At 56.3% G+C, this 24,390-nt stretch overlaps 2 protein-coding genes across 4 annotated transcripts in view; both read right to left on the bottom strand.

The window, feature by feature from the left end:
• Positions 1–18: 18 nt before the first annotated feature.
• On the bottom strand, positions 19–16,363 carry PDK2 (pyruvate dehydrogenase kinase 2). Of its 3 annotated transcripts, none has more exons than XM_059996598.2 (11): positions 16,132–16,363; positions 14,145–14,286; positions 6,922–6,993; positions 6,390–6,574; positions 5,829–5,918; positions 5,564–5,641; positions 3,133–3,209; positions 2,944–3,042; positions 2,668–2,775; positions 1,885–1,998; positions 19–1,090 (listed from the first exon to the last, which is right to left on the bottom strand). In XM_059996598.2, the coding sequence occupies exons 1-11, from the start codon at positions 16,247–16,249 to the stop codon at positions 950–952; spliced, it is 1,224 nt and encodes a 407-aa protein (XP_059852581.1). In that variant the 5' UTR covers positions 16,250–16,363; the 3' UTR covers positions 19–949. The 3 variants fall into 3 exon arrangements, with proteins under 3 accessions (XP_059852581.1, XP_059852579.1, XP_059852580.1); XM_059996596.1 differs by lacking the exon at positions 16,132–16,363 and adding an exon at positions 16,040–16,058; XM_059996597.1 differs by lacking the exon at positions 14,145–14,286 and having other exon boundaries at positions 16,132–16,233.
• Positions 16,364–21,480: 5,117 nt separating this feature from the next.
• ITGA3 (integrin subunit alpha 3) overlaps positions 21,481–24,390 on the bottom strand; it is a 28,260-nt gene continuing 25,350 nt past the window's right edge. The window contains exons 24-26 of the mRNA XM_059997825.1: positions 22,868–22,993; positions 22,366–22,507; positions 21,481–21,611 (exon numbers count right to left, since the gene is read on the bottom strand). Of these exons, the coding sequence (XP_059853808.1) occupies positions 22,397–22,507; positions 22,868–22,993 (237 nt within the window). The 3' untranslated portion in view covers positions 21,481–21,611; positions 22,366–22,396. The remainder of the gene's footprint in view (positions 21,612–22,365; positions 22,508–22,867; positions 22,994–24,390) is intronic.

Below are 24,390 nucleotides of genomic sequence, written 5' to 3'. Positions count from 1 at the left end.
AAAGCAGCAGGGCTGCAGTCTCATTCGATCTCCTCTTTACTGTGGATGTCACTGTCACCATCACAGCCACTGGGAGGAGCACACAACTTTAACCCCCTGTGTGCTAAGGGAAAGGGCTATAAAACTAGCTATGTACACACAACATTCTAGGGAGAAAGCCACCCCAAGCACACGCGGGCACAGTGGGAACTGGGGTCTGGAGCTCGGTGGGGGACCGTGTGTGGCAGGCAGGTGGACGCATGTGAGGACATGCAGGGGAAGGGCTCAGGCGGCGGCAGAAACATCGCTGGGGCCACCTGCAGGCTTCAAGCAGCTTGGCTGGACGGCCAAGCTCTGGGTCCTCCCAGGCTCCTCGGCTTTAGGGGTGAGCCCCAGGTGAGAAACCCCTCCCCCCTAACTTTGACCTTAAACTCAGTGGAGGAAGAGACTGTAGGACCAGGTCCCCAACCAAGGGTCCCCTCCCCCTATGACAGATGTGGCGGGTACCTGGCCCCTTCCTAACACTGACACCAGACCAGGGCCAGGGTACCGGCACGGGCCAAGGGAATAAGGCAAGCAGGGGTGTCCACTTGGAAGGCCAGGGCTGTGGAAGGCAGTGAGGGGGACCTAGGACCCCCAGCAGAGAAGTGGCAGCTCTGGGCTCAGAGAGAAAGAATGCCATGGAAATGTATCTCTGGGACACCCTATCAGGGTGGAGGCATCCCCCAATCCTCAGGCATTGCCCACAGAGACTGGACCCAGGGAGATCCCCTAGGAGTCTCCACAGGGACAGAGATTGGCACTTAGGGGCCACCACAGACCGGTCACCGCAGTGATTTCCACAGAGCCAAGAAGCTGGTCATCAGGGAGAGCCTCCCCCAACCTGGGGTGGGGACAGGGAGGGTCACCATGGTGGCCGGATGCAGAGACAGCAGTCCATGCTCCTGGGCGCAGATGAGTGGGGCGGCCTCTAGCTGACACGGTACGTGGACGTGTTCTTGGGCTCCGTGCTGGGCACACACCAATCGCCGGCCTCCTGGATGGTCTGGTAGTGGCGCCAGGCTGACTTGTTGTAGACGGGCAGGCGCTCCACCGAGTCCGTGGACAGGGCCTGGACGGCATCAGGGTCAGCCTCTCCTGCTTCCCTGCGCCTTGCCCACTCCTCGGCACACCAGCCTTGCCCCGGTACACTCTGGTGGCCGCTGACTGTGGCCCACATGTTAGCCCAGCCAAGTGCCAGACACGGGCTGAGATGACTAACCCGGAAAGACCCATGAAAGGGTCTGTCCCTTCTGTGGCTTGCTCCTGCCCATTCAAGAAGGCTGTTCACTTAAAGGTCAGGGAGGGATAGGAAGGAGGCTAGGCTCTGTGACCCTGAATAAGGTCACCAGCTCTGGGCCTCAGTCTCCCCCCTGAGCTGAATCAGGAGTTCTCTGTGGTCCCCCCTTTCCTTTTTTTTTTTTGCAGTACGCGGGCCTCTCACTGTTGTGGCCTCTCCCGTTGCGGAGCACAGGCTCCGGACGTGCAGGCTCAGCGGCCATGGCTCACGGGCCCAGCCGCTCCGCGGCATGTGGGATCTTCCCGGACCGGGGCATGAACCCGTGTCCCCTGCATCGGCAGGCGGACTCTCAACCACTGCGCCACCAGGGAAGTGCCCCCCCCACCCCATTTCCTTCTGAGTCTAGCAAGTCAAGGGTTCCCAGAACAGGGTCTTACTCATGCAAACCACAGACTCCCTGAAATTGCCTGCCAACTTAGGAGTGCCTGGTGGCTGGGAACTATAGCTTCGCTCTGATTCTCAGTTTGGAATCAGGAAAAGGTTGGAGGGATGGAAAAGAAACCTAATAACAGGCCCGACCTATCAGCAAACTCCCCCAGCCAGACTCTGCAGGCAGGGGCACTCACCTTGAGATAGATGACAGCGTCGGTCCCAAAGCCCTCCATGGAGAAGAGCTGCAGGTCCCCCTGGAAGTACTTGGCATACAGGCGGGAAATAGGGAGCCCATACCCGAAGCCAGCCTGCAAGGGGGTGAGAAGGGAGTGTGAGGAGACACTGGCCCTGGGCTTCCTGGAACTGCAGGGACCCGATGTGCTGAGTGAGGAGGGCCAAGCTGGGGTCGTGCACGGGGACTCCCAGAACTGGGGTGGGGAGGGGACATGAGAAAGGGACAGCTCTGAGGCAAGGTGGGGACCGTGGGATAAAGGAAATCGGTCTGGCAGAGGGAGGAAGGCTGCGGAGCATGGGGCGGGTGGGGAGCAGTAAGCAGGGCAGGGAGAGGGGCTCGGGACTGGTAGCCAGGGGTCTGGGCAGGTCACGGGGCACCTCTCTGTCTCAATTTCCCACACCCAGCTCTGCCTACTCTGCTGGGAACGGACAGGGAGGTGTTGGTAAGCTGAACAACTCCAAGAGAGAGGTAGTTACTTGTGGAGAGAGAGAGGGGAAGGGAGAGTTGAGCAACAGTGACAGACAGAAGACACCCACAGATAGGTAGGTAGGTACAGGCTGGGAGAGACAGGAAGAGCAGGGAGGCCCAGACTCAGACTCACACACAGCCACACAAGGACGGAGGGACCATGGGAGGTAGGGAAGCGAGAGATGGGCAAGAGTGACAATTTGATAAGAGACCCGAAGGCCAACAGGCATCCTTCAGGAGGCCAGTGGGGGGAGCCAGAGAGAAGCCGTCTCACCAGTGGGGTTCCCCCGGTGCCAGGCTGAGGCGTGGGGGCCGTGGAGTACATGTAGCTGAAGAGGCGCTCAATCTTCCTCAAGGGAACACCCCCACCTCGGTCACTCATCTGGGGGACGTGGGACACGTCAGGGTCTCCAGACCTCAGTTCTCTCCACACCCCACCCGACCTTCTCAGATCTTCCTCACCCCCAGGGGCTTCCCTCAGCCCATCTCCTGGCAGGAGGGAAGTCTCCACACCACTGCTCTCTGGTCCCCAAAGTCAAGGGTCACATACTTTGATGGAAAGATCTTCCTCGCCCAAGGCCACCATGACCTTGAGAGGTGGGAGAGTGAGGCTGGATTCATGGCTTTCCACAGTCGCTCGCATGGCATTCTGTGGTGGAAAAGGGGTAAGACACAGTGAGAGCAACCTAGACCCCACCACTCCCACCCCCCACAAAGGACCATCCCCCAGCCTCCTCACCTTGAAGAGTTCAAAAAGCATGTGGTAGAGGTGGGAGGGGACATAGACCATGTGAATTGGCTGTTTGGAGTTGGATGCTGCCAGGGAAGTCCAAACCACAGATCAGGAAATTGTCAGGAGGTCAGCATTCAGCATTCATTCACCAGCATCTAGCACCCAGCACTCAACCACCAACCACTGTCCCTCCATCGTCCATCCATCTGCTCATTCGTTCATCCGTCTAGCCATTCATTCAGTGTCCATTCATCCATCTCTCTCTCTGTATAATATCCATCCATTGTACAGTGTCTGTCTGTCCGTCCAGCCATCCATTATCCATCCATTCATAGTCATATCCATTCAATATCTATTCGTTCCTCTATCTACCCATTCGATGTCCACCCAACCATCCAATTGTCCCTCGATCTATGTATCTGTTCAAACATCTCTTTCCCATCTATCCATTCATTCAAAGTACAGATCCATCCTTCCATTCATCCACTGTTTATCTACCCATCTATCCATCATTCATCCACCCAAATAATATCTGTCTATCCTAAATGTAGCCTACTAGCGTTCACCTTGATACCAGAATCCCCTGTAGAGCCTGTTCACTTAGAGGAGAGGGGAGGGGGCTGCCCAGGTGATTTTGACACCAGCATCCTACTTCCCAAGAATCACTCTATCCTGGAGAGTTTTCTTGGTTTTATAGACTGAGTGTCTCTTCCTGGTGCCTGGCACAGAGCTTTGCATGTAGCAGAAGCTCAGTAAATGTGAGTGGATCAATGAAGGAAGGAAACTCGGGCCCTGTGCTGAGCAGTGGAGACATAAAGTTGAATAAAATTCAATCCTACCCTCTCAGAAATTCAACTCTAGACAGAGAAACGCACAACTGACTTTCACATTAGGTGTTGTACCCAGAGCTGTGTGCTAGGCCCTGGGCTTGACCCCAGGGATCCTGAAGTAAAGCGGCCTGTCTCTGCCCTTTGGTTTCTGCCAAGTAATGCAAACAGTGCAATTCAGAGGCACACCTGGGGCAGGCGGTGCCTAACTCTTCCTGGGAAGGCTTTTCAGAGGAGGTGGACTTGATCCAGGTCTTAAGGAAAGACTAGGATGTGGGCAGTGTGACTTCCAGGCACAGAGGCGTGAACACCTCAGGTTTCTGGCCCACAGGCCAGGGTGGCTGAGGAGCAGGTGGGTGGAGGGGAGGGTAGAGGCCCTGATCCTCCTCACCCCTGCACCTCCAAGGTATTTATCCAGTTCACCCCCTTCTTTTCCTCTCTGCTGCCTTCCCTTCCCCTTGCCTGAATCTGCAGTGACCTCCTAACTGGTCTTCCTGTGTCCTCTCCTGCCTCCTCCAACCTCTAAATATCTTTTTTTTTTCTTTAATATTTATTTGGTTGCACTGGGTCTTCGTTTTGGCAGGTGGGCTCCTTAGTTGCGGCTCACAGGCTCCTTAGTTGCGACATGCATGTGGGCTCTAGTTCCCTGACCAGGGATCGAACCTGGGCCCCCTGCATTGGGAGCACGGAGTCTTAACCATTGTGCCGCCAGGGAAGTCCCCTCTAAATATCTTTAGAATGTTACTCAGATCCTGTCATCATCGTGCTTCAAACCTCCGGTGGCTTTCTGCTGTTCTCAAAATCCCAGCTCCTGTCTGTGGTCCACTGGCCCTGCATGCCTAGCCTCTCTCCCACCCATCACCCCTTTAATCTCCTAACCCCACCACACTGTTCCTTCTGGTCCTTGACTACCCCATCCAAAGTAGGACCCTTGTAGCCATCCTCTTGTATCCGTTATTCCCTTTCTTCTTTTAGTAATAGATGCCTCCCTCCCCTGAAGTTTTGACTAGCACGTGACTACCCAGCTAGAGACTAAATTCCCAGCCTCCCTTGCAGCTGGGAGACGTAGGAAAGTGCTGTGTTCAGCTCTTAGGCCCTGCCTTCTACATCCTCTTTCCCCTTCTCCAGGCTGGAACTGAGACATGAGGGTGGGTAGCCAGCTTTCACCATTCTACCCCAGGGGCTGGGGAGATGGAAACCTCTCTCTCAAATTAAACCAGTTTTTGGATTTTGGGAAGACAGCCAAACTCATTTCCCACCTAATACACTGCTCCTATCCATCACTGTCACGTTACCCCATTGTGTTTCCTTCCTGTCACTTATCATGACCTGAAGTTATCTTGTTTGTTATTTGTTCCTTGGTTAAAGGTCCCATTCCCCAACCTCCCCAGTACCGAGAATGTAAGCTCCGTGGGAACGGGGACCTTGCCTGTTGGGTTTACTGCTTAATAAATATTTACCAGATAAATTAATAATAATAATACAATAACAGCTCTGCTTCTCTCTCATCCAGGTAACAGTTCATTTCCTGAGTCCCACCTCACTTTCCTCTCCCATGTGCCCAGCGCTTAGACAGACAGACAGGCAGACACACAGCCTCACTCCCTCACCATTGATCTCCTGGATCTCCAGGTCAGGTGAGGCCATGTAATACTTGTCACACAGGAGCTTGGCCATGTCGTAGGCATCTGAGAGAAGAGAGGGGTCATCAGGGAATGGGGTGACCTCTCCCCAGCAGGCAGTCCTCTTGGCACCAACACTGAACCCATGGGGACGTGGCCCCCACCCACTGGGGAATGGGTCACCGTCTGGCCAGGTAAGATTGGGGGATCACTGGGGCTCCTCTGTGGGCCAGGCACGGTGGGGACAGCTCACCTTTCACCACCTCAGAGACGCTGCAGTTGGGGTCGATGCTGCCGATGTGTTTGGGGTGGGCTGGGTTGGTGCTGCCGTCAAAGATCAAGGCTGCGGGCGGGGAGGGCGGGCGCGGTTAGCGGGGCCGCACAACCCCAGCACTCCCTCCCCCCCGTTCTCCAGTGCTCCACCTCTACTTCTGACACTTCTGACCCTGATGCCGCACCCCCCCACCCTCTCTCCCCTGACCCCTGACCCCTGGCCCCTCCAGCCCTGGCCCAGGCCAGTCTTGGACCTTTGTAGGCCTGAAGCAAGTCTTCTCAGAAGTTTCCTCCCCATACATTCTACGTTATATTTAGTCTTCTCTTTTGCTATACGTTTAAAAATAATTTTTACCTTCTTGTGTAATTAATGACTGGCTACGATTTCTCAACAATCATAGTTAATACTCCTGGAGTAAGAAACACCAGACAACCACCTGTGTCCTAACGTAAAGAGAATTTTACGAACGCCGCGTAAAGAGGCGACGCGGTTTTGCCTTCTGTAAACATGCGAACAGCGACCGGCCCCGCGCCCGCTCACTGTGCTGGTTGATCAGCATGCGGATGGAGATGCGGCTGAGGTAGAAGCGGTCCAGGAAGTACTGGATGTTCTGGTTGGAGACGGGGTCGTCGCCGTAGGCGTCCTTGTACTCCAGCACGCCCTGCGCCATGGTGGGCACCACGTCATTGTGGCGGTTCCGGATGGTGACCAGGGCGTCGGTGAACCTGCGATGGGGGTACACGTCGGCCCTCACCCTGCCCCAGCCCTGGGACACCCTCAGAAGCACCCCGCTTCTCTCCATGGTGCCTTCACCCACTCGACTCTCCCCAGCCCACTCCCCCGGAAGCCCACCCCAAATCTCCCACCGCCTGCCTGACGGCCTGGGAGCTCCACAGGGGCGGGGCCTGGGTCCCCCCATCAGACTCAGGGCACACCAAGGATCGGGGGCTGTCTGCCCCCTCAGACTGGACACCCCTGAGGGTGGGGGCATTTCCTTCATCCCGCTGGCATTTCTGCCCCCGGGGCCGTGGCCCACACCTGCCCTCCCGCCCCCAGCCAAGGCCTCACTCACTGGCTCAGGGTCCGATGGTCCTCAGGGTCCTTGTCCAGGAACTCCATGATGTCCAGGAGACTCTGGACATACCTGTGTGCGGGAGGGGGCGGGGGACGCCTCAGCCCCAGGCCGGGCCCCGGCACACCCGACTCTGCTGACCCTGCTTCCGTCCTGCGCCTCCAGTGGGCGCCGCCCAGAGCTGGGCCGCGTGGGTTCACGAGCTGCGTCTAAAGTACTCTCACTCTGCTCCCTCCGTACGTGAGTCTCCCCAATGACACCGCGAGTTATGCAAGAAGGTCTCTAATTTGTTGGTACCTAGAGCGCCTCTGCTTGACATCCTAGAATACCAGTCCTCAAAGGGGGTTTGGTGACCACCCCACCCACAGGTCTCCCGGATTAGGAGACTGAGGCCCAGACCGGAGAGGGGCCTTGCCCGAGACCAGCAGCGAGGGCAGGCTGGGGCGAGGCACTTAGCTCCCCAGGGCCCGTCGTGGAAGCAGATCTTAGTGTTTGTCCCGCAGGGTTGTTTCTGCATCCCACGGGCACGGGGGCAGAGTGGCCAGCCCAGAGCTCTCCCAGAGCAGGGGTTCAGGGAGGCCCAGAGCTCTCCCAGAGCAGGGGTTCCAGGAGGAAGATGACAGCCTCATACTCCCGACTGCAGGCACCAGGAGCTGTGCAGGCTCCTAGGGAACTGGATTTTAAATGGTGGGTGGGAAGGACTCGGGGTGGGGTGGGCATGCCCAGCTCTGACACTGGGTAGGGCTGGAGCCCATGGAGAGCCTGAAGCGACCCGGGCTGCCCAGATGCTGCCAACCTGGAGCCAGTGTCCCCCCTGCCCCTCCTGCGAGGCAGGACGCCACTGCTTCCCTGCTGACACCTCAGCCCGCAACAGCCCATTCTCCTGGGGAAGGCGGAGAGCTGAGCCTCTCTCCGGCAGAAACACTTCCAGCCGGCAGGAAGGAGGGGCCACCCAGAGCTCTGACCGGGGCGGGGGGAGGGGAGCCCCCGGGGCCTAACAGTGTCTCTAGAAGAGGCCCCCACCACAGTTGGAAGCATTCCCAGGTACACAGTGCTTTGACCCTGACAGGTAAGAACGGCAGTAATTAGCCCCATTTCACAGTCTCCTCAACTGAGGCCTCAAGCAGCTCCACAGCTGGGAGGTAGTACAGTGAAGACCGGCCTCCAGCGCACCTGCCACTGTACAGTGCTGGCTGCTCGAAGTGCTCAGCCCGTGGGGCCTGCGGTTCCCTCTGCCTGGAGTGCCCTGCCCCCTCCACCCACTAGCTGCTACTCTCCCCTCTGCTGCTTAAACCAGTAGAGAAGAGGGTAAAAGGGCTAGCTTTGAAGCTGGCTCTGCCGAGTTCCTGGCTGGGTTTTTCCACTTTGAGCTGCGTGGCTCTGGGTAAGTCATGGAACCTCTCTGGGCCTGAGTTTCCTCATCAGAAAAGGAAGGGTTTTGGACCTACTGCTGTCACTGCTTTCTGGTTAGAATTAAATGTGATAATCAACACGGTGCCCAGCAAACAGTGAGCACTCTCTAAACGTTTGCTCTTGTTTCGAACAGTGGTTCAGACACTGTCAACAGCTGAGTGCACCCTCTGGGTCCCCAGGCGGCACACGACACACTTCTCCTGGTTGTACTGGACAAAGACTCGGAATCACACCATGTCTGAATCTGTCACGCTCTGGACGGCCACTGATGGCAGGAATGGGGCCGTGCTCGCCCTGCTGCGCCTGCCTGCCCTCCCCACCCAGGGCCCGGCACGACGCCTGGCAAGAGGTGGCGTAGTCACTGGTAGGCGGAGCCGACAGCAGAGGAGATCAGCTCCCCCTCAGTACCCCCGCAGCCCCAGCAGACAGAGCGGCCCTCCTTCGGCCTCACCGCAGGCTCCCTGGAGAATAAGAACAGACGACACTTACCCAGTGACTGTTAGAGCTCAGAGTCTACACAGGGTCTCTCATCTCCCAGCAGCCTTCATGAGCATGTGGTATTTCCCCCCTTTTGCAGACAAGGAAACCAGCTCAGAGAGGGCAGGTAATATGCCCCAGGCCACACAGTAAGCATTCGCACTGGGATTCCAACCCAGGTCTGTCTGATGCCAAGTCTACACCACACGGTCAAGTGCTCACTGTCTACACCGGTCCCAACAGCGATGCTGCTGGTGAAGGCGGCCCAGCAGCTACTGGCGCCGGCCTTGTGCCAGGGCTCTGCTCTGTGTTCCCCTACTTTGACCTCCACAGTGACCCTGTGTGTTGGGGGGGTGCTACCGCTAGACCCATTTTACAGATGAGGAAGTTAACATGCAGAGCTGGGATCCTCTCTCACAGGCCTGTGTTATCCCTCATTCCTTGACCACACCCAGAAGAAAGCGTCAGGCTCATGGGATTCTTAGAGGGAGAGGGGATTTGGGAGGAGAACCTGCGAGTATGCAATGGTGGGGACAGGCAGAGAGAGGAGAGCGAGGAGACCAGCTGAGGGGTGGGGGCCCTGGAACCCCTTCCCAAGACCCTGGGGTAAGCAGAGAGAGCTAGGGGCCCCTGACCAGCTTGGCCAGGAGCGGGGGCGAGGGTAGGGTGAGCGCTCTCGCTGCGGGCCCCGCCCCTCTGGGGCTGCCTAATGAACCACAGGGCGCTGTCACGTGGCCAGTGAAGTAGAACAAAGGGCACCAGGATGGACTGGCAACGAGCAGCGCCTGCGGGCAGGGCTCTGGGGAGAGCGGCAGCCTCGGGCCTCCGTCTCCTGACTGTGAAGCAGGGTTTAGAATCCCTGCCTGCCCCCCTCGCAGGGCCATTCCTTCAGGGCAGTGGTCCTGAGTGTACTCTTGGAAGGAAGAGGAGAGGATGACAAAGATTCTCCCAGGGGAACCTTGACTCTGGCCTGAAGCCCCCCAAGGGCCTGGCAGACCAGACCTCAGCCCTGGGCCAGATCTTGGTCCTAAACAGGGAAAGACGCTGGGGAAGGAGTGACGCTGGCTCCTGGGCTGCCCACCCCCGAGGGCCAGAGAAAGAGCTGGGCTTGGACACTAGTCTGGACCAGTGGTGCAATGACAGATGCGCAGCCTGCCCCGGGCCTGGCAGAGCAGGTAGTGGGGCCAATGTGACGCCCTAGGGAAGGCCTGGCCTGCCGACCCCAACAGTAAACAAGGCCACCCAGGACTTCCTGGGTGAGATCTAGAGCTTCCTTCCCCTCCCCTCCACCGAGGTAATGTGGAAGCCCCAAACCGTGCCTCTGGGGCTTTCCAGCCATTCCAGAGCCCTGGATTTAGGAGCTGGGAGGAGTGGAAAACGGAGAGAGGAGGGAGCGAGACAGCGTGTGTGTGTGTGTGAGTGTGTGGGTGCGCGTGTGTGAGCATGTGTGTGTGTGCGCGCGCGTCTGTGTGAGCGTGGGTGTGTGTGTGAGCATGTGTGTGTGCGTGTGCGCGTGTGTGTGTGCGCGCGTGTGAGCGTGGGTGTCGGAATGAGTGCCCGGCAGCTGGGGAGGAGGCGTGTGCAGCCTTGCGTGGGGGCAGAGGAGTGGTAAGCATGTTTGAGTCTGGGCGCCTGCGGGTGTGTGTGCACCACGTACTAGTGTCCACAGCCGCTGGGGACCAGGGGTGTGAACAAGGCAAAGGCCCTGCGAGGAGGGGAGAGGGGGCAGACGTGTCCTCCATCTATCTGGAAGCTGCTTGTGGAGGGGTGATGGGCACGGCCCTGAGCCAGGCCGACCTGGGTCCCATTGCTGGCGGTGCCACTCAGGTTCCCGTGTGTGAAGTGGGCTTCGTAGCAGCAGGCGCGGATTAGAGGAGACGATGCTGGTGCCCGGGTCTCCATTCTGATTACGTAAGTGGCGGCTGAGGGATTCAATGGCAGGGTTTGGCCCTGGGCGCCCGGAACCTGTGAGGTGGTCATTCTTTTCAAGGGCAAGGACTGGGTTTGGGGTCTACATACCTTGCTGACGCGAGGGAAGTTCAGAGAAGGTGCTGGTGACACCCCCTGCCACCCCCTTCCCTACAGCCCTGCAAAGGCTCTACTGGTGACAGGAGGGACTCGCTGTCGTTTGATTCTACTCTGCAGTCATCACTCAACCCTCCCTTTTCTCGAAGTACATCCCCACCGACTCCACGCCCTTCCTCAGGCTGTCTTTCTCTCCTGAGAGGAGGCAAGGTTACCCCTCTGTGCCCCCACAATACTAGCCATCAAACCCTCTCTGTAAAGAAAATCTACTTTCCCACTGACTTGCTCTGCGAGCTTAGAAATCTCTGACTCCTGGTCACTGTCCCAGAACGCGGTTCTCTCCTTTCCCTTCAAGAACGCAGCCTCCAGATCACAGAGCCTGGGCTGGGATCCTGGCTCTACCAGTTATTACCTGAATGAGCTCAGACAAGTTTCTTACTCTCTCTGAACCTCAGTTTCCTCGTCTACAAAATGGGGATAAGAACAAGGCCTACTTCATCAGGCTGTTGTGAAGTTAAATGAGTTAATACGTGGACACGCTTAGAACGGCTCCAGGCATGTCTGCTTCTGTCATCGTCATCATTATTATTACTACGCTGTGAAGAGAACCTCTGCCACAGCACATCGTCTTTGTCCCGGAGGTGCTGTTGCCAGAAGCTCGCAGACATCACTCACGCTTAGAGAGTTCCGTGTACTTTCACAGCCAGCAGTGGCATCTGACCCTTAGCAACAGAACGGATCCCCATTTTACAGATGAGGAAGCCGAGGCTCAGAGGGGCCACGTGGTTGACCAAACATTAAGTGTCTAGCAAGCAGCAAAGCCAAGCCTCAGAGTCAGGCATGCCGGCGCCACCACCCAGGGCTTTCCTCTACCTTCCAGTCACTTCCAAAACAGGTTCCCACAACACCAAGTCTGTCCGGTTGAAATAATACATCAGGTTTGTTTAGAGCCAGGAATTCTCCACTTGCCCACAGTGATTCCTGCCTGGAACCTTTCCCCAGCTGAACAGAAACTCCATTAGCTGTTGCCACAGATTAACTATTACCTCTGCTCCTCCAGAGAGCAGGTGCTCAGGGCTTGTCCATTTCCAAAGGGGAGGTTTTGCTCCTCACTCATCAGACTCTGAGGCTAGCGGGCCTCTTGCCAGGCTCTCTGATAGGTCGTCCCCCTCCTCTCCTGCAAACTCTACCCACCTCCACCGCCTCTATCATCCAAGCTGGCAAGGGGGTTCCCCCAGATAGGGAGGTCTGCCCTCTCTCACAGGCAGCCGCTTCAGAGAGTCCTTCCTTCCCTCAGACCACAGTCTCTCTTGCTGCAGCTGATGCCCATTCTCCGGGAACAGTCTCAGCAGGCCGTCTCTTCAGTGTGTCAGCACACTCTAGCAATACCTTGGCCTGCTCCCCTCTAAGTGAGTCATGCACTGGGAAGTCTTCCCTTTTGTCTAACTTCACTCCCTCCTGCTGCTGCTGGACATTACTTCCCAGCTCTGAGGGAAGAAAAACGTCAGGCCAAGCCCCCCGACACGTGTAACCGCGTTTCAGGAAGGGACTCTGGGGGCCTCGGGGGCATCGCGGGCAGTTCAGCAGCTCCCTGCCCTCCCTCCCCACATCCCCTGACTCTTCTAGGAACACGGTGTCCAGGGAGGGGCCTGGAGTCAGGGACCAGCTGGAGAGGCAGCCAGGTGACTCAGCCGGAGGAGGGCTGGGGAGAACAGATGGTACCTTCCGTCCCTCCCCATGCCTTCCACACTGCCCGATGGCAGGAAATGCCAGTTGGCTCAGAGGTCTTGGACCTCTAAGGGACAGGGCCCAGCGAGGGGTGACCTTGTTGGGCCACATGCAAATCAGGCTCTGCCCTCTGTCCCCCCGTCCACCTTCACCGCTTGCAGTAACAGCACTGTATCCACAAAGTGAGCGCTCAGATGCCCCAGCCGGGCCCTCTCCGGCCTCTGCGCCTTTGCACAAGCAGTTCCTTTGGCCTGGAATGCCCTTCCCTCCCTTCTAGGTCAGGGTTCAGTTAGGTACCCTGTAAGGCCCAGTGACACGTCACCTCCTCTCTGCGTCCATTTCAACTGCCCCACAACTTTCTGATTCAACTGAAATTCACTGTGCACACATCATGTACCTGGTCCTTCCTTACCTTATCCTCGTTTAATTAGAGTAAGTCATGCATATGCATATTCATGCATAGAAAAAAGCTGGAAGGGCACCAATAAAGGGCACTTACAAAACCTTAACAGTGTGTGGTTAAGGGGTGGAGGGTAGTGGTTGGCGTTCCCTTTTATCTACTTTTCTGTGTTCTCCAGGTGTCAACGTGAACATGTCATACTTCCGCAACGAGGGGAAAAAACCCAATCAATGTTATTTTAAAATAATACTTCGCTTTTAATTTAAATAAAGCTAACTTTTCAGCGGCTTCCTGCTCCTGCCGCTGTGTAGCTCTTAGTTTGCCCTCTTCTACTCCCCGCCGTGCGATCACAGGCTCCCTGAGGGTCGCTGCTGCCTGTTTAACCTAACACGGCACTGGGCTCGAAGTAGGTGTGGATGCCGCGAATCCAAAAGGAAACCACAGTCACACCACACCTGCCACCGCCAGAAGCAAGGGCAAGATTTCTGCACACACGCCACTGAAGATCAGCCATGATGACGCATTTACATACCCAGTTACACAGCAAATTCTTGCTCCTTCTCCATGTGACTGGCCTCTGGCTAATGGCGTTCAGGTACTTATCCCTGGACAGAGTTTCTGAGTAAACTTTACTGAGGATTTCTCTCTGCTACTGCTGCTCTGTGCAATAAACCTTTGGTCTTTGCCCATCCAAAGCTCTCTGGAGTTGGTACTGAGCCATCCTTGCATCTATTCCAGTGATTTCCAACATCCAAAACACGCTGACGTGTTTGGATTATATAATTTGAAGGTTAGCTTCTTCCGGTGTCTGCTTCCCACTAAGTTGCCTCAGGTAAATACTACCCAACAGGTGCCAGATTTTCAGGACCAGGGCTGGTGGCAAATGCCGACATTAGCCTGATTTGGGTTTGGGGCTGTGAAAATGATGATTTCCTAGGTGGATCCTGTGTTTCCAGAGAACGGAGGGTGGTGAGTATAGGGCTGTGTCCCCTAGACATGGAGGCCACGAGCTTGATCTGAGTCCCTGCTCTGGCCTAACATTCCCACTTGACCGCAGGAACCCCCCTACCTCTCGGAGTCCCTGTGCCTCTCCTCTTTCCCCGCCTCCCTCAAGGTTCCTGGGAGCAGGGGGCATCTGACAATGGGGTGGGAGGTGCGGGGACCTATTCAGGGGTCTCACCAGCTCTGTACCAGCTGCACCGAGGGTGTGCTCAGCACCCGGTCGGGAAGCAGGTTGATTTCTTTCATGATGTTGGCCAGGCGCACGGGCAACTCCTGCCTGAGGAAGGTGAATGAGGTTTTCTCACAGGCATTGCTGGACCCTGGTGGGAGAGGGAAGGGTGAGCTCACAGAGTTACAAAGCACTGGAGCCAGAGGACATCTTGGGGGTGGGGGCGGGGTCAGGTCACTACATCCTTTATTTCCTTGAGGGTTCAGAAGAGAAGAGATGGAGGCATGGGACAAGGAGTCTTTCCTGACCCCCCCTGCACTGACCACCACACCACCCAGCCTAACCCTTAGAGAGGTTGCATCCTCTCCTCACCCCCAGCTGAACCCTGCTTGCCTTCAACCACAGGGAAAAGGGCCACCCTGGGCCCACAGGGAGCTGCCTCCAGCCCAAGTTATTCACTTCTCTTTCTTTCCCTCCTAGTAGATACTCACTTCGGGGGGGGTTGATCCAGGTGGGCAGAAGGGCCTGGGAAATCCATCCCTACCTTGGGATGAGCTCCCTCTGGCTGAGGGGAGCTATGCTCGGACCACCGCAGCTGCAGGGTCCCAGTGTCATCTCTGGCCCAGCTGGTCTTTATGCCCACTGTAGAGCTGCCCTATGTTAATGCTCGCCCACCTGTGAGGTAGACAGGGCCTGAGAACCGGGGCCCAAATACTTTGATCCTTGGTCTGGCTTGAAAATGAAGAGGGAGTAGAGGACTGAATGAGGCCATGGCCTAGAGTCAGGAAACCTGGGTTCTAAGTCCAGGTTCCGCTTTTAACTGTCATCCAGTGCATGTCACCATCCTTCTGAAGGTCTGTTTCCCTCACTGAACTCCAAGTGGGGGACCAAACTCTACTGTGAGCCCCTCCCTCCTGTGACAGTTCTGTTAACTGGGGTCCAGTCTGGACTGGACAGATGCTGGGGGCTGGGAGTGGGCTCAGGCTTTCCTACATGGGCGGAGCTCAAACAGGGAGGGGGGTAGGCAGACAAGTCTTGGGGAACAGATGCCCTGTATCATGGCTGCCACCTCCCCGCCCCGTCCCACCAGTGACACAGCTGTAACCTAAGCCAGGCTCTGTCTCCTCAACTCTTGAGAGACCCGGGCAACCCCCCCTGATCTCCAGCTGGCACCATGTGTGAACAGACAGGGTCCACACAATGCCTGTTTCAGTCCCGACGTTGGCACAGCCTTGCCACCCCCAGAACACTGATGGTAGGCGACCCTGGCCCAGGATCCCAGGGGGGCAGCCAAGGATGGGTAGGTACAAGCTACCTGGCTCCATCTCATGGTGCCCCGGACCCCTGCCCAGCTGGGGTAAGGCGGCCAGGCCACAGCAGATGTGATCTGCAAGTGTCCTTGCCCTCTAGGACAGCTGGGAGCCAGCTCCTTCAGTGCGCGGAGGTGGACCGGCCAGGGCCTCACTCCTGTTGACTCATCTGAGAGAGCCCCCTCCCCCAAACGACCCCTCCGCGCCCACCCCCGCGCAGGTCTCCTTCCAGATGGCTGCGCCTCCCAGTGCTGCCTTGTTACCCCCACCAGCATCCCCCTCATCTCCTCTCTGACCTTCACTTTTAGAGTCGCCAGGACAACCCCCAGTAACCCTTTAGTGCCTGGTTACACCCTCCTGCTCCAACGTCACCGCCTCACTGCCCCTTCCTCTCCAAGACCCCTCACAAAGCCCAGGAAGACATCTTGGACCCTTCCTTCTCAGTGCCCCCCCCCTTCCTGCTAACAGTTCAGTCTCTTCAGTAACGGTGCCCTTAACCCTTTCAAGCCCGGCGGCCGGCCCCTTCCTCCCCGTTAACCCTTTCCTGTCTGGACCCCTGCAAGCAAACCTTCCCTGTCACTCGGCCTCCCTTACCCTCCTCGTTAATCCTTCATGGCCAGGACTCCTTCACTCCACCTCCACCCCCCGCGGGCCCTCGCTGCCAGCCGCCTCCCGCCCACTTGTACCGAAGTCCAGAAACTGCTTCATGGAGAGCGGGGACGGGGAGAACTTGCTGAAGTGCTCGATGTACTTGGGCGCCCCTGCCAGGGACGCATTCTTCAGCAGCGCGCGGACCCAGCGCATGGCGGCGGCGGCGGCCGCGCCTCGGGCTCGGGCTCCGGTCCCCGCCCGGATAGCGCTGGCGCTCCGTTCGGCCCAGGTGGGCCCAGCGCCGCAGCAGCCGCCTACACCCCACCCTGGCCCTGACGGGTCTCCGAATCCCGGCCAATCGGCTCGTCGCGGCGCCCCGACGTTGCCAATGGCGGCTCACAAACAACTCCGGGAGAGCCAGTAGCCTCTCGCCCCGGCACGTGGCTGCCCCTGGGCCCACCCCCTTAACACGTTGTTTACCCGGAGCGGCCTGGTGTTTTCGAGAGGCCTCGCCGAGAGCCCGCCTCCCGGGCGTCACCACGCGCCTTCCTCCTCTGCGCCTAGCCCGGGTTAACCCCTCCCTCCCCAGAGGCCCGTTATTCCCTTTCCTCTTACACTCCTTCCTTTCCCCGCTCCCTCCCTGAATCTCCTTCACTTGCCTTCCCTGAGATTGTCCGGGTAGCTTTCAACGCATTCCTTTCCTCCCAAAGGGGTCTGATTCACCTGTCCTGAATTCCACGCACCTGCTTTCCCTCAGGGGGTCTGGTGGGTTTCCAGTCCTGATGAGTGACTCAGACTGTGAATGTTTGCTAACTTCGGGTTCGGGGTGCAAGCCCACGCTAATCCCTCATATAGATATGCAACCCACCCACTTCCACAAATATCTAAGCGCTCAGGAAAAGGCGGCATTTTGCTTTTCCAGTTAAAAAACGCCCAACCCCCTAACTAACGCCTAGCGGCGGCTACAATAAACTTTTCAAAACACTTTTATTTTATTACTCCCTACTCATTTGACCTGAGAAAGCAACCTTTTCTGCCCTGGGCTTCTTTAGAGAAAGGTCCTTTGAGGTGATTTGTGCTGGAGGCCGAGAGTACAGCCTTGCCCAGCAGCCCGGCTCTCTCGTGGGAACATAGCGCGCCCTCTTGTGGTCGAACGCCGTAAGTCCTGTTCCCTCCACCCCTCCCGCTTTCCCCTTTGAGGTGTTTTTCACCCTTCAGTCCTTGTCTGGCACTCACCAAGTGCCTAACAGGTGCTAGGCTTATATGCTGGGAACGGGAAACATAGACAGGATTGGGACATGGTCTTTTCCCTTGATTATTTCAGTTCTCAGTTTGAGAGAGAGCTGCATAAGTAAATAATAGTTATAACAATGCAATTACAGCCAATGCAGAGCTACGTGCAAGGCGTCACGATGGAAGGGATCTCTTAGCTGAATGAATAATAACCTATGTGCCAGGCACTGTTTGCATGCATCATCTCATTTAATTCTCCAGACAACTCTACTGTGCTACTCTTATCCCATTTTATAGCTGAGGAAAGAGGTTCAGGGATCATTTTCAACTGCAAATCTGAAGGTGTTACTTCTCTTGCTCACAGCCTTTTGATGGCGCTCCACTTCTTACTGGAGCCTTTCTAGCTCTCACATGATCTGATTTGGCCTAACTCTCCAGCCTCATCTCTCCACATTCCCTGCTCAACTCCTAGCCATACTTATCTACTGCCTTGAACCAGCCTCCAATCTCCCCGCTGTTGCTAATGCTGTCTCTTACCCATGGACCATTCTTTCTTCTCACTTTCACCTACCCTTCTTCAGGCCCCTGACCCCCCAGGCTGGGTTATGGGCTCCCTCCAAAAGTTCCTTAGGCCTCCTGACCTAGCACTATTTTAGCTCTTATCACACCAAGTGGTAATCATCTGCTGACTCATCCGTCTCCCCAACTAGACTTTAAGCTCCACGAGGGCAGGGCTGTCTTGGTCTTATTCACCACTGTCTCCAGCACTACTGTCTCCAGCACTGTCTCCAGGCACAGCACCCAGCACACTGAACGGAAAAGAAGGAGAAAAAAGAAGTTGGGGTCACTGGGAAGACAGGCCACAGAGGTATCAGGGAGGACCACTGAACATCCCTCAGGCTAGCCATTAGGTCATTGACAACGTTGGTGTGTGCAGTCTTCAAGTTGCCCAGAAGAGTGTATGAAATACTATATGTAAAAAGCCAAGCCCTATGCCTGGCACACAGTAAATAATGAATAAATAGCAGCTATTACTATTATTATCAAAACTAAAGTAACAAGGAAAAGGCCATGACCTCTGAGGCTACATGTAAGCGACAGAAGGAGATTTCCCATGATCGTCCCCTTCGAGCTGGACTTCCGTAATGAGGCTCTGAGCTTGGATTAAATTCCTCCTGCAGAGATGGCTGAAGGGTGGTAATGGGAGTGGTGTGGTGTATCAGTCCAGCTAGGTTAGGTGATGGGAGGTAACAAAACCCCCCAAATTCCCAAACTTCCCACTAAATGTACAACGTGGGTTGGTGGGGGGCTGTCAAGGCCTGACAAAGCTTTATCTCAACACAGGCTTCCACAGCAGCAGAGTTAGGAGAAGCAGAACTGGGAGAGGCACCCCCAGCAATGAACTGTCTCAGCCCAGAATTGATCCCCTTCCCTCCGGCTGAAAACTCATCGGCCGGAATGGCCTCACGGGGCCTCATCCAACCAGGAGGGCCCAGGAAACGCAATCCAGCCCTGTGACCAGAGAAGAGCATTACCTTATGGATTCTTTTAGTGATATAAAAGCCAAGACCCTCTTCTGAAACTGTTCGGAGGTGCTGCAGCTCCAAGGAGGTCAAGAAGCTTGGCATTAGAAAGGGTCCTTTTCTATAAAGCGGACATTGCTGCATCTCTGTCAGTATGTTTCTTTCATGAAAGGGTAGCTGCACCAGTCCTGGAAAATGACTACTTATTCTCACAACCGTGTGTGTGAGACAGATGGTGTGTTCGTATCCAAACAGGTGCTCACAGGAGGTGGGGGGCTGGGCCTGTGAAGCTGGCCAGAGGGATGTGGAGATCCCACTTCTTTCTGCAGCAGGAAGTGGTTGCAGAGGACTGGACCGAACTGCACGGAACTCTGCTCAACCTGAGCTGGGCTTTCACAGCCCACACGTGTATTATTCCTGGCCCAGTGAATAACCCAGATTCTGGAAAACAAACTGAGGTCTCCGGTTACTGGTTCTGAGAGCTCTGGGTAGGGGCTGGGGTTTTCCTGGAGGAATTGGACATTTCACTGTCAATCAGTGACAAATCCCAGCACAGAAAGTGAGGGGGTGGGCTCTGGTAGAGAGTGGGGAGGGCAGACAGCTGGCACAGGAAGGCAGACACGTCAGGAGGAGCCCGAGACAGCGGCTGGGTCTGAGGGCTCTGCGTAGCTGAATTGAAGATCTGCCTCTAGGCTTCTCTGGGTGGTAATTTCCGGCCTTCTTTCTTGCCAAAGGTCACCGCCTTAGGGACAATTAACAGAAGGACCTGTGCCACGATTTAGGACAACCTTAGCGCAGAGGAGGCAGCGGAGAGCTTGACCCGCTGTGGACTGTGGCTGTGGACTCAGGACAGCAGCACGTCTGGAGGAGCTGCCGCTGACTAGGACTCCAGGTACTCCCGCCCAGAGGCTAGGACATGGATACTATGACCTTTCAGTTTTTCCGGGCTTGTGTCACTGGTCCACCTTTTGCTCGACTCATCACGGGGCCTAGGGCTAGTTGTGGGGGAACTGAGGCAGTAAAGCAGGTTCTTGTCTGAATTTAGCCACCAGACGAGGGCTCTCGGCTCTCCACCTGTGCACCCAGCCTCGCCCCACCATTCCCCGGGACTACCTGCTTCTACAGCACAGTGGCTTCCTGCTTCTTCCAGACCCTGCCCTCCACCACCTCTTCCCCAGGCCTGGCGCACTCACCACCAAGAAGCCATTTTGGGTTCCATCCAGTCTACTCGGGTCTTTTTCATTCATCTCATGTTCTGGATCTCAGTTATGTGACCATGACCATCCCTTAGACTGGGACACCCCTGAGAACAGGAGCAGGTGTCTCCGCCATAGAGCTTCACCCTCCCAACCTCTATGAGCCCTGCACCTGGCTTTGTCCACCTGGGGGTCGGCTAGGTAGCATGATCCGTCAGACCGAATGGCGTTGGTGAGGCGCGGGGGTGGACGGAGGCAGAAGCAGTGTGTACAAACTGGGAGCTCTTTACTGGCTGCCGTGAGAAGCCTATATACAAAGAAGGCACGAGGAGGGGGAGGGAGCTCCCCTGCTACAGTACCATGGAAGTGGGCAGGGGTTGGGGAGGGGGCCTGCCAATAGGCAGGGGTCAAGAGAGGTTTTCTGGAACTCAACTTCTGGAATGGGCCACAGGGGAGAAGGCAGAGCTAACCTGGCTCTGAAAGCCAAGGACAGCCAAGACCTTCACTTCTAGGTCTCCAGCCCACGGTCATGGGGGGCAGAGGGGGGTCTGGCTGATGTGGCATCGTGGGGCTCCCTCCCTGTTCTACATTCAAGTGTCGCTCCCTCTGTGATCTTGTGGGGGTCCCTCCAGGCCAGGATGGTAATGTGGCTGAAAGGTGGTATCTGCTCTGTATCCTTCCAACATCTCCCTGGCCCAGGACCAGTCCCCTCTTCTGTTGAGGATTCCATTGTGCTCCCAGGGCAGTCCCAGCACAGTGTGTCCTGGCTGCCTAGCACTGTGTCCATCTTTTTTCTTAGGGCTGAATTTCCTGCTAGCGCATGGAACGGCCATGGCTGAGGACAGAGGTTTCGCAACGATTCATGAAAGAAAGCCATCCTGGGGACCTTCCTTCTAGTTCCTTCTGCTCTTGGGTCTGAGCATGCCGGGTCCTGTGAACACCCCCTTGGACAACCTTAGGCAGGCTCCGACTCTCTGGCACGGGTATCGGGAGCTGCACCGGGGGCCTGTCAGTAGTTTTCATCTTGAGGACAGAGTCAGTCCAGTGACTGTGGCGCACGATGGGTCCAGTGTGACAGAGGAGGTGTCACCACATTGGGGGCCTCTTCCTCCTGGCTCTGGTGGAGGCCCTTTGGCGTGGTTACGGCACAGGTAGAGGCTGGGACACGCATGTCCATGCACCATCTGGGGCGCACAAGCACAGTCCACAAGCAGTAGGACCCATATGTGCTCATATGTGTCCAGGGCACAGGGCTGCAGTGCTCAGCAATGCAGGTTCCACGGCCCCAGCCCTCCTTCGGGGAGAAGGCCATGGCTGGAGGGCACGTGCATACACTTGAACAGGTGTGTGTGCCCGAGCCTGCTGGTGCCAGCCAAAGGCAGTAGCCCCTGTGGACCGTCAGGGCATAACTTATGATAAATAGAAGAAGGGGACACTAGGGGAGCAGGGGTGGGATCAGGGAGGATGTCAGTAGTATCGGTCGCGAGTCTGCCAGCTGGTCACCCAGTGCTTCTTGGTGGGCAGGGTGCTCCCTGGAGGTGGGTAGCGCTCCTCCTCCCGGATCCGCACCCCGTGGTACTTGGGCATGATCCGGTAATAGCGGGTCCGCTTAAAGAAGTCACACTGGAGAAGGGGAGAAGAGAAAGGCCCTTAGCATCCAGCTTTTGCGCCAGTGGGAAGATGTGCCCAGCCCCTTCCTTCCCCACCTGGAGGTCCTCAAAGCCAGGACCGCTACCCAAACACAATGCCATCTCCCTGCGCTGAGATGGGGGGACGAGGTTCCCCATCCCGGGCCCCAGAGGAAGGAGGAGTTGAGGAAGGCAGAGAGGAGAGGGAGAGGCAGATGGAGACAGAGGGGCAGTCGCTGAGACTGCTGACGGAATGGCTGGGAGGGGTGGTGATCTACCCTGACCACAGTGTCGGGAGGGGTCAGTCTGTCACCCCAGGGGACTCCCAAGAGGAAGAGGGCTGGTTCCCAGAAGAAGGACTCTACTAGTGCCCTCGTTCTCTAGAGGTGGGGATGGGGGTGTGGAATCACTCTGAAGTTTGTCTTGTGGCCTACAAAGATGGGGCCTGGCCTTGGCCTTGACCCTTTCCCGATCCCCAGAAAGCAGAGGGCGCACAGGGAGGGTTTTATGGTTCCCTCTGGGGGTCCCAAGTCCTTGAGGGGCTCAGTGGGGAGGCTGGTGAGAGCAGACACCCCGAGCTCTCCCAGGGTGCGGAGAAGGAGGCCGACAGAGTGGCCTGTTCTTTGTGGTGGTACTGGGGACAGAGTGACGTGCAGAGAGGGCCCATAAAGGAAGAGGAGCAGACAGAACAGAGTCAGAGGCCCCAGCCAGCTGGGGGCTTGGGGGAAGGGGCCCGGAGGCCGCGTTACCCAGTGGACCAGGGGTGGGGGGCTGCCCCCCTCAGTAGTCGTCCGTCAGCCTCTCTGTCTCTGATGGCTGGCTCTTCATCTCCGCCTTCTGCCTCTTAGCTTCATACAGGGCCCGAGTGCGGGCTCGCTTGAAGAAGCCGCACTGCGGAGGGGAGGAGGTGGGGAGGGGCCATCAGGGGGGGTTGGGGGGTCCTTGCCAGCAGCACTCATGAACGGGGGCCCGGATGCCTGGGTCCCAGCCCCAGCTTGGTGATGTAGCAGGAGCCAGAGCTCCTGGTTCCCCTTTCTGGCTTGCAGGTCCCCCCATTAACCCAGGCAGGAGCATCCTGGGTGAGATGAGGATGGGGCAGGGGGTGCGACTGGGAGCTGCGAAGAGGTAGGGGGGACTTGGGGGACGGGGGGTGAGACGGAAGTGAGGACTGAGATGAAGGGAGAGTTGGGGAGGGTCTGCTGGCAGGAGGTCCCAGAGCGGGCGTCGCAGTGGCGGGCTGGGTGTCCTCACCTTCCACAGCAACAGGATGATGAGCCCGAGCAGCAGCAGCCCGGCGCTCACAGCCACGAGCACGAGCCACAGCTCGATCTCGGCCGGCAGCTCCTCCACCAGCTCGGAGTCGATGTCCACGGAGAACTGGAGGGGTGAGAAGGGGCTCAGCCTGTATCCGTACCCTCAGCCCCAGAGCTCATCCCTCCTGCTCCAGCTGGACCCAGGACCCTGCTTTTTTTTTTTTTTTTAGTTGCACATATTTATTTTTAAATTTTTATTTATGTATTTATTTTAAACATCTTTATTGGACTATAATTGCTTTACAGTGGTGTGTTAGTTTCTGCTTTATAACAAAGTGAATCAGGTATACGTGTACATATATCCCCATATCTCTTCCCTCTTGCGTCTCCCTCCCTCCCATCCTCCCTATCCCACCCCTCTAGGTGGTCACAAAGCACCGAGCTGATCTCCCTGTGCTATGTGGCTGCTTCCCACTAGCTATCTGTTTTACATTTGGTAGTGTACATATGTCCATGCCACTCTCTCACTTCGTCCCAGCTTACCCTTCCCCCTCCCAGCATCCTCAAGTCCATTCTCTAGTACATCTGCGCAGGACCCTGCTTTTTGATCTACTGCCAGTAGGGGGCACTCAGGGACTGGAAAAGCCCCTGCCCGCCCACTGACAGCCACAGATTCCTCCATCCTCCCCTTTCTCCACAGGAGCAGCCCCAGATCTGGGAGGCAGCCTGTAGTCTGGGTTTGTGACCCACACATCTGGGCTTGGGTACCAGCTCCATCCTTCACAAGCTGTGGAACCTTGGACAAGTAATTTCACCTCTCTGAATCTCCATTTCATGCTCTCTGATAAGGGGATCATAATGCCTACCTCATAATCCAGTAGAGACCCAAAAGTAAAACCAAAAGCATGGGTTCTGGAGCCAGACTACCTGGGTTCAAGCCCTAGCTGTGTTATTCACTAGTTGTGTGACCTTGGGCAAGTCACTTAACCTCTCTGTTGTTCATCTATAAAATGGGGATTATGCTAATAATACCTACATCATCATAGGTTGCTGGAGAGGATTAAATGTGTTTAGTATGAGTAAACTGCTTTGAGCAATAGCTGGTACACAGCAACACTCCATAAATATTTACAAAAAAACAAAGAGTGCATAGCATACAGTACAATTTCTTCTTCCCCTACAATGAAGATATATATATAATATATATATATTATTATATATGTTTTATAATATGAAGTTATTTCATATATTTTAAATATACATTTATATATGGAAAAATATTTTTTCTGATGCTACATTATTATTTCTTAAAAAGTTATTTAGGGGTCTTCCCTGGTGGCGCAGTGGTTGAGAGTCCGCCTGCCTATATAGGGTACAAGGGTTCGTGCCCCGGTCCGGGAAGATCCCACGTGCCGCGGAGCGGCTGGGCCCGTGAGCCATGGCCGCTGAGCCTGCGCGTCCGGAGCCTGTGCTCCACAGTGGGAGAGGCCACAACAGTGAGAGGCCCGCGTACCACAAAAA

Source organism: Delphinus delphis, chromosome 19 (assembly GCF_949987515.2).
Source record: "Delphinus delphis chromosome 19, mDelDel1.2, whole genome shotgun sequence".
NCBI classification, from domain to species: Eukaryota; Metazoa; Chordata; class Mammalia; order Artiodactyla; family Delphinidae; genus Delphinus; species Delphinus delphis.
Note: the sequence above shows the minus strand (reverse complement) of the source record. Positions and strands in the feature narration are given on the sequence as shown.

Bases quoted from the DNA above. Each gene is read 5' to 3' on its own strand.
- PDK2 (XM_059996598.2), bottom strand. From the start codon at position 16,249: ATGCGCTGGGTCCGCGCGCTGCTGAAGAATGCGTCCCTGGCAGGGGCG. The intron at 14,287-16,131 runs GTACAAGTGGGC...CTCTCCCACCAG, and splicing joins GAAGCAGTTTCTGGACTTCG to GGTCCAGCAATGCCTGTGAG. The intron at 5,642-5,828 runs GTGAGCTGTCCC...CTCTTCTCTCAG, and splicing joins CGTCTCTGAGGTGGTGAAAG to ATGCCTACGACATGGCCAAG.